The sequence below is a fragment of the Neofelis nebulosa genome, chromosome 3 (genome assembly GCF_028018385.1).
Source record: "Neofelis nebulosa isolate mNeoNeb1 chromosome 3, mNeoNeb1.pri, whole genome shotgun sequence".
Taxonomy (NCBI): Eukaryota; Metazoa; Chordata; class Mammalia; order Carnivora; family Felidae; genus Neofelis; species Neofelis nebulosa.
The window spans coordinates 140,417,378-140,435,529 of NC_080784.1; the positions used below are offsets into that span (position 1 = coordinate 140,417,378).

General features: G+C 39.5%; 1 protein-coding gene across 9 annotated transcripts in view; it reads left to right on the forward strand.

Annotated features, from left to right (window-relative positions):
- RASGEF1B (RasGEF domain family member 1B) overlaps positions 1-18,152 on the forward strand; it is a 580,386-nt gene that overhangs the window by 529,496 nt on the left and 32,738 nt on the right. Inside the window, exons 1-2 of one of the 9 annotated variants that reach the window (XM_058722122.1) lie at positions 12,799-12,948; positions 13,527-13,644. The exons of 5 other annotated variants lie outside the window; for them this stretch is intronic. In XM_058722122.1, coding sequence (XP_058578105.1) covers positions 13,582-13,644 — 63 coding nt within the window. In that variant the 5' untranslated portion in view covers positions 12,799-12,948; positions 13,527-13,581. Of the gene's footprint in view, positions 1-12,796; positions 12,949-12,976; positions 13,240-13,526; positions 13,645-18,152 lie in introns of those variants that run through there. 3 more of the 9 variants (XM_058722123.1, XM_058722124.1, XM_058722125.1) reach the window with 3 other exon arrangements.

Consider the following 18,152-nt stretch of genomic DNA (forward strand, 5'->3'; position numbering starts at 1 on the left):
TTGATTGATTCAGCGTGTATTATTGAGCTGCAGTTATGAGCCAGGCTTTCTACCGGCCCCTGAGGATGTGTATTCGTAAACAAGAAGGGCATGCCCTTCTCAGAGCTTGTGTTCTAAACCAGTCCCTCTGTATCCTGATTACAGTGAGATTCACTTGGGGAAGCTTCACAACAGTCCAGTGTCTGGGCCCATGACAAGAAACTTCAGGGGTGCAAGTTGGGAACAAACATTTTTCAAAACTCCCCAGATGACGCTAAGTGAAGCTGGAGTGGAAAATCACTGGTGAGCTATACCCCAGAGATGGCTGTGAAACCACAAAGTATTTTGAGGAGGAAGCGGTCATGGAAATTTTGATATGATGTAACGTGAGCTGCACAGCAGCGACTTTGAAGCGTTCTTGGTACAATGTTTAACTTATAAGCAATAAAGCCTTAAGACCGGCATTCCAACTTAGAGATAACTTGGAAGATAGAAGAACAGGTTAAATGACACCTCCAGGAAAAATATCAGACAAACCCAGATTGTGGTACTTTCTCCAAGACTAATGGCCTGGTTTCTTTTAAAAAAAAGTCCATGTTGAGAAAAGCAGAGAGGTTTGGGAGTGAGATGGGGACTGATACAGATTAATAGAGAATAACGAAACAACCACCAAATATAACACCTTGATTACATCCTCGTTCAAAAAATCTTTGGGAATAAGTTTTGAGGACAATTTAGGAAACTTAAGTATTTAAATATATACTAGAAAATAAATGATATTAGTTAATATTGTTGATTTTTCATAGGTGCTTAGCTATATTATCTACATACAAGAATGTCCTTATTTTCAGGAGATGTATGCTAAAGTATTTAAGCATTTAAATTTAAGGGTATCAGCAACTTTCATGTGGTTTTTCAACAACACATATAGATAAGCAAATATAGTCACATTTTTTTTTTCCAAAAAATCTTTTTTATTTATTCATTTTGAGAGAGAGAGAGAAGGAAAGAGAGAGAATCCCAAGCAGGCTCCACACTATCGGTGCAGAGCCTGATGCAGGGCTGGAGCCCATGAACTGTGAGATCATGACCTGAGCCAAAATCAAGAGACTCGGTCGTTCAACCTACAGAGCCACCCAGATGCCCATCGTCACACTTTTTTAAGGCGTTTGAAAGAAACTGAAGTATTAAAGATCAGACAGGGTGCTGCATAGTGATGATAATTTAATTAACTACCATTGATTGTATGTGCCAGATATCATACTAATGACTTTATATGCATATTAATTCATTTTAAAACAGCCACTATTATTTTAATTTTACAAATGAGAAAGCTGAAGCTTGTAATAAGGAACCAACTTAAGTTCAACTGAGCCAGAATTTGAACCAAGTTCTTTCTGTTTCCATTGTGGGTGATCTTGATTATTAGGCAGCATTGCCCCACCTCCAAACTGTGCTGTAACCACTTATGTGGTAACGGAAAGCACACAAGCTTTGAACTTTCTTCAATTACAAGAGTTATTGCAATGCATATCCATCTAATGTTTATGTGTCTGCTCTATGGACTGGGTCCTCCTTAGTTAGACCATAGTTAGGCCCACCTGGGCCCAAATCTTGGATCTATCATTTGTTAGATGCTTGTTCTTAGGCAGTTTTTAAAAACATCCCTTGGTTTTAGTTCCTCTTCTGTGAAGATGGAGATAATATTAAGCGCTTTGTAGGATTTTTATCCAGAATAAATATATACAGAAAGCACTTAGCACAATTGCTGACATACAGCCAATCCTTAATAAATGGTGGTCACCACCCATCCCTCTACCTTTTTAAAAATTTAGTTAGAATTAAATGACTCAAGGTTATACAAAAAAACTCCTGATACTCAACGTGGTTGCCAGGGCTGGATCCTGCAATCATTAACTATCAATTTGACATCAGGGACCATGGCTTTGAATCTCTAAAACCTGCAACAGGAGAATGCAACTCATATTCACAAATATGTGCTTATTAGTATTAAATCATCAGCATAATAGTCATTATGATTCATTTATTAAGTCCGTGAGTTTATCAGACCTCTGCCTTCTTTTAATTAGTAACACCACAACACTGATAGAAGCAGGTCATCATGAAGCTGAATACTTCAAAACGAGCTCTATCTGTCCTTGACTTAGGTAGCTGAGCATCTGACATCTTATGAGTCTAATACATGCGCACAGAGCAAAGGAAAGTCCTTCCAAAATCTCTCTTGGAGCCAGCGGGCACACACTGGCTCAGAATAGCCCTGGACTGTTCCATGTTCCATAAGATCTATAACTCCACCTACTTTATGGACAGGCAGGTTTGATAAAAGAGGAATATTTTAGGGAAAGTGGGTTTGGTGAACTACATAGTAGATCAAAAGGTAGCAATATTTTCACTTATTTATTTATTCAATAGATATCGAACACTTACTATATACCAACTATTGCTGTGGGCATTGGTATTATAGATAAGGTCTTTGATCACACGTACTTTTTAATCCTAATTATTCTAGTAAAATTTTTATTCAAAATTTAATTCTAATAGTAATTACATAAATGGATAAATAAGATAATGTTAGAGAGTGATAATATGATCCTAAGGTTTCTTTGAGGGGCCTCTTCATTGTTAGAAATGACCTAGAACTAACACCTATACTGGCAATATTCATGACTGACTCCTTGTCCTTCAGGTCTTACTTCAAGAGAAGCCATCCTTGACCCCCGCTCTAAGAAGGCCCCATAGCTGTTCTCCATCTTAGGAATGATCACTGTGATGATTGGTTATTTCTCTGTTTTAAGCGTGTCTTGCCCACCTGGAAGGAAGTGCCATGATAGAAGGAACCTTGTCTGTTTTGCTCTCGTTGGTTTCCAAATGCCTCTTACAGGATCTGGACTGTGGAAGTTTCTCAGTAAATATCTGTGAAATTAGGGCAACCAACCATTCCAATTTGCCTGCAACTGAAGATCTGCCCAAGACTTATGGTTTTCAGTGCTAAAACCAGCACAATCCCAAGAAAATGGGCATGGTTGGTCACCCTACATGCAATGCGTATATGTTGGATAAGAAATTAGTCCCAGACCTTCCATTATTGAAGTTGAATGTCAGGTCTCATTAAACCAGACCCAGAGCAGAGGTGTCACTATGCTATGATGCGATTACTTGTAGCCACTGCCTCCAGTGTGGCCACGGCTTAGGGAAAAGTGAAAGAAGCTTCCCAGGAACTCTCAAATGTCATAATCACTATAATAATGTGCACATTGAACTCCAGGGAAAGGATATGCCCATAATCATAATGTTAGTGGGGTTGGGTCAAGTCTTTCACTCACTTCTGATCCTCTTCAAGCCTCTTGGCTAGCTGCTATCTAGATGGAACTAGTCTAAAAACTAATAATTAAAAACTTAATATGAAGGAGCATTTGACAGCTAGAAAACACCTCTGAAATCATCTCATCCAATTCCCTCATTTTACAGTTGAAGAAACTCTGAACCTGAGTGTTAAGTTCTTTAACGGAGAGCCAAGCTTTATAGGATTCTTTTTCTTTGTTCCCATGCTAACGAGAGTCCTTTTGAAATATTGGTCACTGCTCTTGCTCTCTAGGTGAGAAAATGTGTCCCTTCCACTGTTTGCTTTCAACTAGCTGTCCTGTTTTGCATTTCTTTCCTCATTTTATGTGCTCTGGAACAGCTTTTGCTAGCCCTTTTGGCAAATGACTTTTTTCAATATACTGGTTGTTTCTCCTCAAAAGAATTCCTGTTTAACAGGTTCAAATATTCCCTCTTCCTTGAAGCATGGGTTGATTACTCTGAGATTTGGAGTGAAAATTTTTCAGCACTATGTGGTTTGAAGAAAGAAAGAAAAAGAAAGAAAGAAAGAAAGAAAGAAAGAAAGAAAGAAAGAAAGAAGAAAGAAAGAAAGAAAGAAAGAAAGAAAGAAAGAAAGAAAGAAAGAAAGGGAAGGAAGGAAGATGAGGAAAAGAAGGAAAAAGGAAAATCTAAAAACTTCTGTAAAAATTTCTAGGGCCTAATAAACAATTTACTTGTCAGATGAGAATTTCCTGGAGCTTATGTCATTGAGATATACATTAAAGGATTGGCTTTGGCATTATATATGCGTTTTTCCTTACCAAGGGAAAGACATAGATCAAAATTCACATTCATTTTTATTTTGTTTTGTGTTGTGAATCAAAAAATGATAATATGTCTGCCATTAGCCTTAATGCAAGACCAGGGGCAGGACTAACCCAAATCGCATCTATTTAGAGATATTTTAAAAACATTCTGTCCTGGTTCAACTATTTTGGGAAAAGAATACAACTTAATGTTAGCATTTAAGAATTTTTTTTAATGTTTATTTATTTTTGAGAGAGAGAGAGAGAGAGTGCAAGCAGAGGAGGGGCAGAGAGAGAGGAAGACACAGAATCTGAAGTAGGCTCCAGGCTCTGAGCTGTCAGCACAGAGCCTGATGTGGGGCTCAAACCCACAAATCACAAGATCATCACCTGAGTCTAAGTCTGACACTTAACCAACAGAGCCACCCAGGCGCCCTAATGTTAGTATTTTGGAAGTTAGAAAGTTTGGATTCATGACTGCCTTTTGTAATAGCTGGTGTTTAACTTTTAACTTAGGAAGGAAGGACATTTCAAAAGGAGTTTATGAAATCTTTAAAAAATCACAACAAAACAAAACTTAAGACAAATGTTTTATTTATCTGGGGAAACTTTATCCAGACTGAGATATTTTATTTGACCCTCTGTTATACATTTCATGCTATGAGAGGTGTGAGGTTCATACCTCCATAGAGAAGGCCTTGTCTTTCTCAGGCCTATTTCCTTACAAGCTTTTTCTTAGGAGATAATCCCTTTTAAATTGTTGAGCAATAGTCTGGACCAGAGAATTCCTCTTCTTTTCCAAATCTTCCCAAACTCCACATCTATAAGTAACAGCAGTGTCCTTCCACCCCATTGACTCGTCCAAACACATCTCCAAACACATACTTTGACTCTCTCAATAGACCTGAAGTAAATGGACCAATCCACGAATAGGGAGACCTGTCAATACATTCAACCTCCACTTTCCTTTATTTCTTGACCACTCTTCAGAGACAGCTAATTGGAGACAATTATGTGAATAATTGTAGATTCTAAAATTATCACTAGTTAATTCCAGACCCTGGAAACGTTAGTCATATGCTAGTGATGTTAGTCTGCAAGAGATTCGACTTTAAAGCAGGCTTCCGTCAAGAATCAAAGCTCTTTTGTGTGTTTACTCACAATATGCATCACCGTGTGAGGGGGGATACATGCAATTACATCAGAAAGCAATATCAACCGTGTGAGATGTATAACATTACTTACCAAATTTTTCACAACTTACACTTTTGTATAGTGAGACCAAATGAAACTCTCTGGACTTTTGGTTGACAGTTACACTTTATAAATGTGATTAATCAGTGCACAAAGCAAGGTAAAGCAATAACTTTACCATTATAGATTTCCTTAAAATGTAAGCTTTAAATATGGACATTTAAGGTTATGCAGTATAGCTATATGAAAATATCCAGCTTTAATTACAAAAATTGGGGTTTTTTTGAAAAACTTAAAAAATAAAATAAAATTATAAAACTTGTGTACTCACCACCCACAAATGATAATAATGGACATTTTGTCATAGCTGCTTTACGTCTTTCTTTATGAAAGAAATCAAACACTATACAAAAAATTGAAGCCCTCTTTCCCTCCTGTCCTAGTCCCCTCTCTCCCCCTTTCCAGAGACAACTGTTCTAATTCACTAGTGAAACACACATAAACTATATGATCTGCTCTCTTTGTTTTTGTGCAGAAAATCTATTTAGCATTATGTTTTCTATAACAATATCTAAACATATATATGGAAATGCTGGCTTTACTATGGAAATAATATTATTCAACTGTCAAAATAAATGTTTGGATACTTTACAAAATTAAACTTCACAAAATTATCTAGAAATCACAACTATGCTGTAAATATTTTTTAAAAAATGATATAGTCTTATGAAAATCAATCATTTTAGTAGATGAAAGAGAAAATACCTTAGGTGTATGTTTTCATAATGATGACAGTAACTGCTTATTAGAGAAGCTTTTTTGATCAACATTTCTTTTTTTTTTAATTTATTTTAAAGAGAGGTAGAAAGGGAGAATCTTAAGCAGTCTTCATGCTCAACACAGAGCCCGATGAAAGGCTTATTTTCATAACCCCGAGATCATGACTGAGCCAAAACCAAGTCAGATGGTCAACCAACTGGGCCACCCAGGCATCCTGATCAACATAATTTCTCGAATATACTTTATGGAGTCTGATTGATACTTTACAACATGGTTACTTTAAAGATAAAGCAACTAAGAGTTTACTATTTTATTATCTTGAATATTAAATAAGACAAATGGTAATGGCAATATTTAGAGAATTCTAATGAAAAATATGAGCAATTTCTAGAGAATTCTCCTTTATCATCTCCTCAAGGAGAATTTAACAGAGAAAGTTTGTCATCAATATTTGAAAACAAATTGTACTTCTATAATGTCAAAGTAGCTCCATAGATTTCACCCTTGCAGAAATAATTAGGAAGTAAAATCGTGTAGTTTTTGAAGTTTTGGGCTTATCATCCAGGCTCTTTGACTTGCATAACTTTGTTATTATCTTGTTGGATGGTCTTGGAGAGATCATTTAATCTCTCCAGAATTCAATTTCCTTTCATAAATGCCTTGGTTGGTGGCATTGGGGTGGGGAAAGATTAAAAGAGATGGTCATTAATATTTCTACCAGTTCTAAAATTTTATTATTCTATTATTAATTTTCTCCCTTCTGCTTTCCCATTCAATGTTCTAGGACATAGATTGGTAATTAGTCAAAACTGAGGGGATCTTCTAGCAAAATAATCAGGCTTAACTTTAAAGGGTAGAAGAATTTGAAACAGAAAACCTTTTCTTAATTCTTCATAAGATCAACTTATTCACAAGAAAGCAGACAAAAACCACTAGAAAGAGAAAATAGAAATACGTTTATATTTACTACTCACTATACAGATTTTATAAGATTAATACTTATCTAAATAAATTCATGTTAAACAAAGTTGAATTTATACTCAAAACAGCATTATATCTTGTCAAAATGATGCACGTTGCAGGTTATGAAATATTTGTGCAGAAAATAATAAGTCACTATATATTATATAACCGATGGAGATGATGAGATTGTCTCATAACCTTATGATCAGGCCAAGGTATATTATTTCTCAATGCCAATATCCCTCCTGAGGATATTAGAAATAATTACTTCGTATGAGTAAATGAGAACTGGCAAATGAGTGAAACAGTAATGCTGATAAAGGAAAAATAATAACTTTGCCTTTCAACAGTTCTTATCTAGTATAAATGAAAGATACTGTAATTTTTTACACCTCCCTAGGGGATTTTGAAAACCTACTACATTTCCCATGTGGTCGTTACATTCTTTTGTACAACCTTAAGTAAGGTCTGGGAGATAAAAAGTCATGGTGATACAGGATCACATGGATCTGTGGAAGAGAGTTCCCTGGAGTTATCTTTTCTAGTCAATTCCTTTGTCCTTTGGAGTATCTTCTCAGCAGAGTCGAATGAATGACTATCGTTAGTATTTTTAGTGATCCCAGGAAAGGAAAATATATGCCTCTGCAATGACAACTGTCAGAAATGAATGACCCTCACAGACCCAACGTTCTCCCTATATGAGATAATGGATATGAAAGAACATTGTCAACTATAATAAATGCTGGGAATTACTATTGAGATGACCATTCCAAGACTGACCCAAACATGTGTTTCATCACAAAAATCCCTTCTAAATGGCAGGGGGTGAAGGTGTTGACGGAGCGGGGAACGGAGGGACTCGGAATCTTGAATATCTACATCTTTGTGTCTTGCCTTCATCATCCTTTTCCCAGGTTCCAGGGAAATGCATGTACACAGGTCAATGCCAAACACATACACACTTTGCATTACTATGAAATTCCAGGGTGGTCCCCAAGTGAGCTAGGTTGGCCCACAGACAGAATTCCTTTTTCTCAGGGTAGAAGTAGGAAGAAGGTATGGCACCAAACTTGCCAAGCAGCCTCCTTCACCCTTTCACTCTCAGCAATCCGATGATGAGGAAAGGGAAGTCCAGGAAAATCACACTGAAAAGGAAGGGGAAAATAAGGGGTTTTCTCTAAGGTCTGGGGCGAGGCTGATCCAATTTGTCTGCCCAACATCTTGCACAGTAACTTATCCTACCATTGCAGCCACGTGGAAGAGAGAGTCCAAAGACAGGGGATCCCCAAAAATGAGTCCTATGCCTCCAAAATATTTTTGTCTTGACTTAGCCATACCACTATAGTATTTCATCATCCTGTGTAAAAGGGGTGGGGATGGGGGTGGGATAGTTATATGTCGTATTAACAGATCTTGCTTAGGTCATATTAACATACCTTGCTTAGGAACTGTTAAGTGATGGTTTCCAAATTGCATTTGATCATTCTTCATGTTTTGCTTTATAAAATTCTTATAAATCTTTTGGTAAAATGCAAGATAGACAATGTACATCATACTTAGTGGGTTTGTCTTCCTTGGCTTTGAAAGTGAGAAGGCCATGGTTGTGGTCTAGATTGACTATTGATAAGTAGGGTGATCAGTGCCTTCATTTTCTTACATGTATAAGCGAGGGCTAAAAGTCCTTATCCTTAAACTGTTCATCTCCATATTCCAGATGACATTGAGAAAGTGAAATGGGAGAAAATGTCAAAGTGTTTTGGAGAGTTACTCGGCCATTTCACAAGGCCTTTTAAGATCCAGAAAGAGGGGTTCAATGCAGAAAAAGGCTGCTCTTCTACCTCAGACATCTTTAATATTTTTCTTACACTGAAGCTGTGATCTGTTCCTTTATTCTTTTCTCTCTTTAGTCTTATTTTGTGTTATGGAGCCTCATTTTTCTTTCACATGGCAAATTTTACATATTTGAAGGCAGTTCACTTTGTGAGATTTTCATTTAAAGTTCAGGTGTTGGGGTGCCTGGGTGGCTCAGCTGCTTGAGCGTCCCACTCTTGATTTCGGCTCAGGTCATGATCCCAGGGTCACGGGATTGAGCCCTGTATCAGGCTCCGCACTGAACATGGAGCCTGCTTAAGATTCTCTCTCTCTCCCTCTCTCTCTCTCTCTCTGCCTCCATTCTGTCCTCCTCTCTCTAAAATAAAAATAATAAATAAAGAAAACAAAGTTCAAGTGTTTTAAGAAAATATTAAACCACAAATAATATTAAACTTGTGTCTCAAATAATAAACATTGCTTTCCAATGAAAACACTTGGCCTCTAGCTTAAATACATATATCTACTAGTTTTAACAGCAATATCTTAGACATGTAAAATGGGTCAAATTAATGGTATATTTTTTTAGACAGGATTTCATAAATCTTATAGTAAGTAATTAAATCCATTTTATTTTATTTTTAAAATTTTTTAATGTTTCTTTTTTAAGAGAGAGGGAGAGAGAGAGAGAGTAGGGGAGGAGCAGAGAGAGAGGGAGACACAGAATCTGAAGCAGGCTCCAGGCTCTGAGCTGTTAGCCCAGAGCCTGACGCAGGGCTCAAACCCATGGACCTCAAGATCATGACCTGAGCCAAAGTCGGACTTAACCGACTGAGCCACCCAGGTGCCCCAGTAATTAGATTCATTTTAAAGGGTAGGAAGATGGGAGCACTGGAATCAGAGAGATATAGGTATAATTTATGGCTTCTTCAGCTGTACGGCCATGGTAAGTTATTTACCTTCCTCAGTATCATTTCCTTCATCTCAGAAATGGAGAAAATAGTACGTACCTCTCAGAGTTTGGGCAAGGATAAAAGATAATGTAAGTAAAAAAAAAAAATGTAACACAAATACGGTGAAATACTCAACACAACGTAAAAGGAGTGAAAAATATCAACATGTATCAACATGAATAGATGAGCAAAGTCAAATGTTGGAGGGACAACACTGAGAAACATAAATAAAAGTAAGAGTATATTTAGGTAAATACACTCACATGGTACTCACATAAAATAATACCATCATTGTTCATGCAAGGTGGATTGAAAAACACATACTAAATACAGTGTGAAAGAGTCAGTGCCTTTGGGATGGTGAAAATAGGATTTTAGATGGGAAATAAAGGAGACTAATGATATAAAATAAATACATTAAATATAATAAAATTTAAAAAAGAGTATTGGACATGAATTAGTCATGATGATTGCTCTAATTTTGTGCACTTGAGATCCAAGAGGAAGGGAAGAGAAAAAAAAAAATGTTTAGTACAGGGCCTGCCATATAGTCAAAGCTTAATATAAGTGGCTACGTTTATCATTTGAGTATCCTACTCAGCAGGGCTTTATTTGCATCAATTTGACTGGTATTATTGAGCTTACCAACATTTACAGGGATAAGAATTGAGCCAGTGGAGTCAAAAGACCAAGAAAGAAACTATGGGAAGTAGAAAATGGAAAAAAAAAAAACTTTTCATGATAGAGAATAATTGATACAGAATCATAACAGCGATTATTTATTGAATACTTACTATGTACTGGGCATTCATTAAGTCAACCAACACATATTTATGAGTGCTTATTGTATGAGACATTATTCTAGACATTGGAAATACAGCAGGAAAACAACAACTACAATGACAACAACAAACCATGCTGTTATGGGGCTTATGTTCTAGCAAGGGGAGAGAGGCAATAATAAGTAAAATATACAATATGTTAAATAGTAGTAAATTCTATAGAGGAAACAACAACGAAAGATATGGAGTGAGGGTTAGGGAAGGCTTCTCTAAGGGACATTGCTCCAAACCCATTTCACATATTATCTCTTTTAATTAATCTCACACACTATGAAGAAGTTACTTTTATAAACTATGATTGCTACCTTCATATGAGTAAGTTGGGGCCCAGAGTCCTTCAGGATCTCTTGTAAGGTTTGATAACTGGCTAAATGATAGGACAGGATAAGAGTTTGGGCCACATAGCTCTGGAGCTGTCCCTTCATGTATTACTTCTCATATGGGGAGCTAGAAGGGGCTCTGGGAGATCCACCAGTATGGAGAGCAGGAATGGTTTGGTAAAACATTAAATCAATATTACTGTAGTGTCCCTTTTAGAGTTTGAGAATCTAAAGTAAACATTTTTTGTTTTGGTGGAAAAAAAAAACTTAAGAAAGAAAAACTGGGCAAACTCTTCCAGGGTGGGGGGTGTATCCAGAGGTTATTAAGGCTATGTCAAATATTTCCACTAAGAAATCCTGATTTAGTCCAACCCTTTTAATTAATTGCTACAGGCCAGGGAACCTCAATATTGTACATAACTTGCACAACCGCAAATGGCTTGTTACAGAACAAGGATGGGAAAACTGATCTTGAAAGCCAAAACAACCAGCACAACCACAATAGTTAGGCTGGGCAGCCAAGAGCCTCTGTGGCTCTCTGCATGGCCGCCTCCTACCGAGTTCTTTTGGCTGAATGGCTTCTCCTTTAAACTTCCGAGAGGCTTAAAGTGAATTACTGAGTTGGGGAGACCCATTTGCAGAAGAAAAGGAGAACGTATAATTAGAGGAAGAGAAGTGAGAGGAGGCACAGATGAAGCTAAGAATAGGCAAGGTGAACTTCAAGATGACTGTTTCCACACTAGGAAGGAGGGGGAGACAAGGAGAATGGGGCAGGGACACACAGGGTTCCTCTAGCTCAGTAATCCTAATTATAGTCCTATAAGACAGGTATGAATAGTGTTGTTTTTTACATATAGGAAAACTGAAGCTCAGGAAAGATACTTTACTTACTCAAGGTCATGTAGCTAGCAAGAGTCTCCTGATGTTTCAAATTTTTTTTCTTTCCTTGAGTCTCTTTCTCCCCTTATTTGTTTCCATCGTTTCTTCCCTTCAGTCTCTTTTATTTGTACAAGGTGAAGCATTGAGGTTTTTACCCTTTTTCTAAAATAGTTATCAAGTATCCAATGATAGAGTATGTGGTTACCATGACAACACAGCCTTCACTGAGGACTGGCCTCCCCTTTGCCTCCAGAATCATATTTCATGGCACAGATTCCCTTCCTTTGTGGAACTTATAACAGCCTCAATTTTGTATTTTGTTTGGGTGACCATTTGCTTAACGTTTGTCCTCCTCTAGACCGGCTGGAAGCTTCACAATGGCAGGGGCCAGCCTACTTTTGCCTGGAGCCTGCCCCCAGCGTTTTGCACAATGCCTAGCATTCGAGCTCTGCGTAAATATTTGCTAAGCAAATGTTCTTGTGGTTTCTCTCAAGCTCTCTTCTGAAAGTTTATGTACAGTAACCTTTAGCTCATGATTATGCTAATAGATACTGTATAACGAGTCGGGCCGGTATTTACAGGTAGTACACAGGTAAATGAACACACACACACACACACACACACACACACACACACACACACACACGACTTCACAAACAGCCCCGGGCAGGCGGACTCAGGAGGAAACGCACGCCATTCTGAGCGGGCCGAACCGACGCAGGTAAACAGCGCTGAGCCCGGCTGCACGGGCCTCCGCATTGTAGGAGGGCACCCGGGCGACCGCGCCGCGGGAGTCCCCAGCGCCCAGCGCCGCGTGGGCCGGTCCCGGGCGCTGGAGGCGGTGGCGGCGTGGGCGGTGAGCTGCGCCGTGATTGGTCCGCCCCTGCCGGGGCGGGGCGGGGCTGGCGGCGGGAGGCGGGCTCGGAGGGAAGGGGGTGTGCGCCGCGGCTGAGGCCGTAGTTTCAGTATAAACAAGGCACCCGACTGGTCGGGCGGAATTTCTTTTCCTTCTTCGCGCGCGCTTTAGCTCTCTTTTCTTTGGTCGCGATTGTGGGCGCGCGGCAAACAGCCGGGAAACCGAGGACCCGAGGTCCATCTGCAGGTGGGTTGTTCCCTGGCCAGCCAGTTCTCCCGGAGGGGCCTGAGCCTGGCAGCGGGAACGCGCGGCGGTGCTGTCCTCTGCGCTGTCCCAGACGGCCCCGGAGCTGCGCTTGTAGCGAGCCCGGCTCTCAGGCGCCCCGGCTGCCGGGTGCGCCTCGAAGAGGCGGGAGAATCAGGGCGACCAAACGCTCTCTGGCACAAAGCGCCTGGCAAAAGCTAGAAACCGAGGGAGTCGCCTGCCTGGCCGCCGAGGTCGCCTGGGCTGCCCCGGGAGCGGACCGGGTGCCAACAGGTGCGGGGCCGAGCCGCTGGGGCGCGGGCAGGGGCAGACTTGGGTTTTGCTTTGCGTCTCTCGCCCGGATCCCGAAGCTAGGCCTTTTCTTTGACATGTTGGTAGTTTTTGAGGGTTTGTCTGAGTTCTAGTCGCGTTCATCCTTTCTTCATTCTCTCCTCCTTTCCTGTGCACTGCTAGGTTGTTTCCTTCTACTTCTTGGCTAGTTTTCGTGCGTGTTGGCGGTGGGGTGGGGAGATTGTTTATTTTTGGTGTCGGTGCCCTATAATCTAAGGTCTGATTCTTAGGAAGGGACAGGGAGCAGAAGTCATGTGCTCGCCACTGACGAGGTGATATTTGTTCATGCCTCCGTTCACCTGGCGAATTTGGGACACACCGAGTCTCCCGGCACTTGCCCGAGCTCAGGTGAGTCGCCTCGAGACACCTGGCTAGGTTGTAATAACGTGAGCCAAAAGTACCTAGGAGCCTTGTGGCAGCTGGCATAAAAGAGGCTCCACTTTCTAGGGGAATCGTGGGGACAGCTTCAGCTCTGTACAAGGGAAAAGGGGGGAAAGGGGCTGGTAGGTGCACACCTGTGTATGTGTATCTGTCTGCGTACCACTTGAGTATTGCTTCACACCTTACCCCAAGCAAATTGACGCAGTTCAGGCGAAAGCAAGGTATCCAAGTCCACTCACAGTGTCGAGGGTGGCACAAGTGAGGTAAATAGCAGGAGGAGATCCCTGGGCAGCGACTTTCTCTTCTGAGTGTGGATGTGCCCATCTTGGCCAATGAATTCGGTGGGCACAGTGTGTGTAGATGAATATGCACACAAATTTGTGTATGTGTGTTTGGGCCGAATACGTCTCCAAGGAGTCCTTCGTCAGCAGCACCATGTGACCGCGGTCAGGAACTGCTGGTGTGCGTAGATCTATATTTAGCCCTGGATGATCTCCAACGGCAGAGGGAGGGTCTCTGAACTGGGTGCATAAAGGGGAAGAGTCTAGGGCCCAGGGTGTTGCACTCTTGAATAATGTCTGGTACAGTCAGACTCAGATGGGGTGAATAATTATTCTTTCCTCCTGAAAACAGTAGCCAGAGCTTGGCATGTGATAGCTATGTCTCAATTTAAAACGTAGTTGGACCACTGTGATAAAACCTATGCTAAGAAACAAGGAGGTTACAATTAACCAGATTGTAGGCGTGATTGGACATTTGAGAGGAATGCCACTGGTCAGATGAGGTTTGAGGCAAATGTAGAATTGATTTTCAAAAAGAAATAAAAGTAAAAAATTTTGGCTGTTGAGATTTTTATGACAGAATAAAAGAATGACAGCTTGTCAGGTCCTGTCATTAATGGTTATTTTATATGGGGTGGGGAGGTGGGACAATGGTTGGGGCAGTGGGGACTCTGGGGTGCTTTTGACAGAGATCAGGGTTCACAAGCATTGCTGTATTATCCCTTTCAAGCAGATTTTTTTTCTGGCAAAGATGAGAAGAGCAGTCAATGATTAGTAAGTTTCTTGTTGGCATTATTCCACTACATGTAGGTCAATCCTTTGTTTTCCTGGAGGTGGCAACATTTCTGGCTACTAAGCATACTGGCCTCCTACTTTCCAGTTCTCTAATGAAGTGTTAAATTCTTAGAATTTATTTCTCCCGTGGTTCATTTTCAGTCTTGCTCCGTTTTATATACTCCCCAAGACATTTTCTCCAATACTACCACACCTAATACCTGGGATAACAGTGTCTTTTGGAATAGAAAATCACTGGAAAGCGTTTACATTTATTGTCTTTTTCCCCCAGCTTAGCATCTAATCTAATGTATTCTTAGGTATATATTACTTACTGTTTCTAAATATGTATTATTTCTCACAATACGTATTTCTTATATTATTGGTAGCATTACGTTCTTACAATCTAAAATTAACCACTGGGTGAGTTTCTGTGCTAAGTAAGGTATGTAATTATGGCACATTAAATGATAGAATCAACATTATCAATCTCCAAAGGCTACCTGGAAGAAGTGGACTTTGGAGAAGCAATTTGGATGGCTCTGGAGAGTCTTCCCTGAGACAGGAGATGGGGAAAAGAGGGCATTTCTCCCTTACTTAGGAGAAGAATTTGAAATCCCTGAAGCAGGGATTGAGAATCTGGCATCTTGATTCTGATGCCACAAATAATAAATGGTAAAGACATTATAATGTATTGTGAAATCTTACAGGGAGAGACAAATGGTGCTATTGAATATACCGCTTTAGATTTATGGCATTTTTGTGGTTAGTGGTCGTGTTCAGGTATTATCTCCCTACTCCTTTCACTTTTCTAGAAATACAGTTGTTCTGTTTTGGTTCTCCAGTTAAACCTACGAAAAAAAAAAAGATGTATACAACCCTTGATTATCTTAAAATAACAGATATTGTAGCCCAGTGCTGTGGGCAGATATCTACTCTGGGAATAGGGAGGTGCGTCCTGTCTGATCTGGAGCCCTAACAAGTCATTTGTTCTCTCCTTCTACCTGCAATATCTGTAAAGTTGATGGGGTATTGAGCTAGATGATTTATAAGTTGCTTTTAGTTCTTTGACCATGGATTTATTCTGCTGTACTATCACTTCGTGCATTTGCATCCTAAATGGGGTGGAAGATTGGGGATGTAGTGTCTGCAGTTAGATGTTCAGCTACTTTCTGGGTATATGAAAATGAAGCAAAGAGAGTGAAGTTTCTTTCTATTGATAAGCACTATGTAGAGATTTAATATTTTCTTGACCTGCTTTCTTTCCCCATAAGTGTATTAGAAAATACTAATTATCAAAAAAGTTGAGTTCAAATTTTTTTTTTTTTACTTATTAAGTCAGTGTTAACATTTATGCAATTTCTAACCAGTCTTTGACCAATAATTTTTTTCCTTAGGTTAATATATTTATTATTCCATTTCAAGGTATGTCTGTATCTAGAAGTCATTCGTTTGATTCAAATTTTATTAGGAAGCCCTGGTATGAAAGCCAGTTTTACACAGCGAGAGTACAAATTAACCTTGTAAGGGAGGAAAACACTTTACAGACTGCCTGTATCTCTCTATTTATCAAAAAGAGAAGGGACAAACATAGTTTTTCAAGAACTTGCAGCTAAAAAATAAAATTATTCCAGGAATCATGTTCCATAATAAAATGTAAATGGAAGATTCTGCTTGTTTACTAAGTGTCCTCAGTAAGTATCAGGTCATTTTCCTGCTGAAATGAATTGGGTTTAGAAGAATAAACCCTTTCAGTAAAGGATGCTCCCTGTATGATACTCTGTAATTTGTCTCGAGAGCTTATGCTATAAATTTTTTTTAATGTTTATTTATTTTTGAGAGAGAGACAAAATGTGAGCAGGAGAGGGGCAGAGAGAGAGAGAGAGAGAGAGAGGGAGGGAGGGAGGCAGAATCTGAAGCAGGTTCCAGGCTCTGAGCTATCAGCACTGGGACTGATGTGGGACTCAAACTCGCCAACAGCGAGATCATGACTTGAGCCGAAGTCAGACACTCAACTGACTGAACCACCCAGGTGCTCCCGAGAGTTTATGCTATAAATGATGACTCAACAACTTTATCTGTGCCATCCAGTATGATAGCCAATAGCCCCCTGGAGATATTTAAACTTCAGTTTAGTTAAATTAAACAGAATTCAAAATTTAGTTTCTTAGTTATGCTAGGCACATTTTACATGCTTAGTAGCTAACTTGTGGCTAATGGCTGCTATGTTGGATAGTGTAGAAGAGGAAAATTTCCAATATCCAGGAAGGTTCTTTTTGGCAGCATGTAATTAGATAATGATGATTTTGATTATCCAGAAGATCACTTTTACCCCTCTGGGAAAATGAAATAATTAATTCTCATCATAGATAGGCACTTAAGACCTAGGAAATAAGACCAACTGACTTTTTCAGCCAGTATTTTCAACTGTACAACATGAACAATGCCACTTTCCTAAATTCAATCATATGCCAAGATGACAAACACCAGTTTCTTAGTTTTTATTTCACCCAGAACTCGAATTGTCCTTTTACTTTTCTAAACCAGCACTCACCCTTACCACTGGAAAGCACCAATTTTTACAAAGACCAGGAACGTGGAGTCATCTACTGGTAAGATAAGGAACTACATGGAAGTTGTAGATTCAAAACAATGCACAGAGAATATCAACCTATTTGTTCTGTGATCTGTGCCCACACAGTAAAGATTTATCTTGTAGAAAAGTTTTATATGACCCTCCAGGCCCATTTAGAGTTGCCATGTAGTGAAATATCATTTTGTGCTTTAATAAACTGTTACCAAGATATCTCCAAGACAAGAGACAACAAATTTTTGCTTTGATCTCCTTCCAAGGAAACCAAAGATAGTCAGTATTTGAGTTACAACCCTCTTCCCCCATCAATTAGGAATTAGTTAAGATTTCTAAAGTAGCATCCAGAATAAATCAAGCAAAATGAAATAACACCTTCTTTAATAAAAAAAAATACCGACTTCCTGCTCCCACCCTGGTTATAAAATTTACTAAGCCTTTGGGGCTCAGTTTCAAAGAATGTACCTGTCTGGGAGCAAGTTACTTTTTAATCACATGCCAGAGAAGTGAGTTGATTCTGAGTTGTCTACTCTGCATTGTTTGCTCTCTCAGCGACCATACCTCTTTTCTCAAGGAGGTCAGAAGAGCATTTCTACAGTTTCCAGAGATGTTGCTAGAAATCTCTGCCTTTAGGACTCCCACTGGCTCAGGAACGATGCGAGAGGATAATCTAGACACTTTCAAGCTCAAAATAAGCCACATTTTAGATAGTGTCAGAAACGTGACTTTTACTTTCACCCTGAGTCAAAAGCCTATGCAGCTACACTGTATGAGCATGAGGTCAGTCCTTGTATTCTGAGATCCAGAAGTGCCAAAAGGAGGCTAGAGGC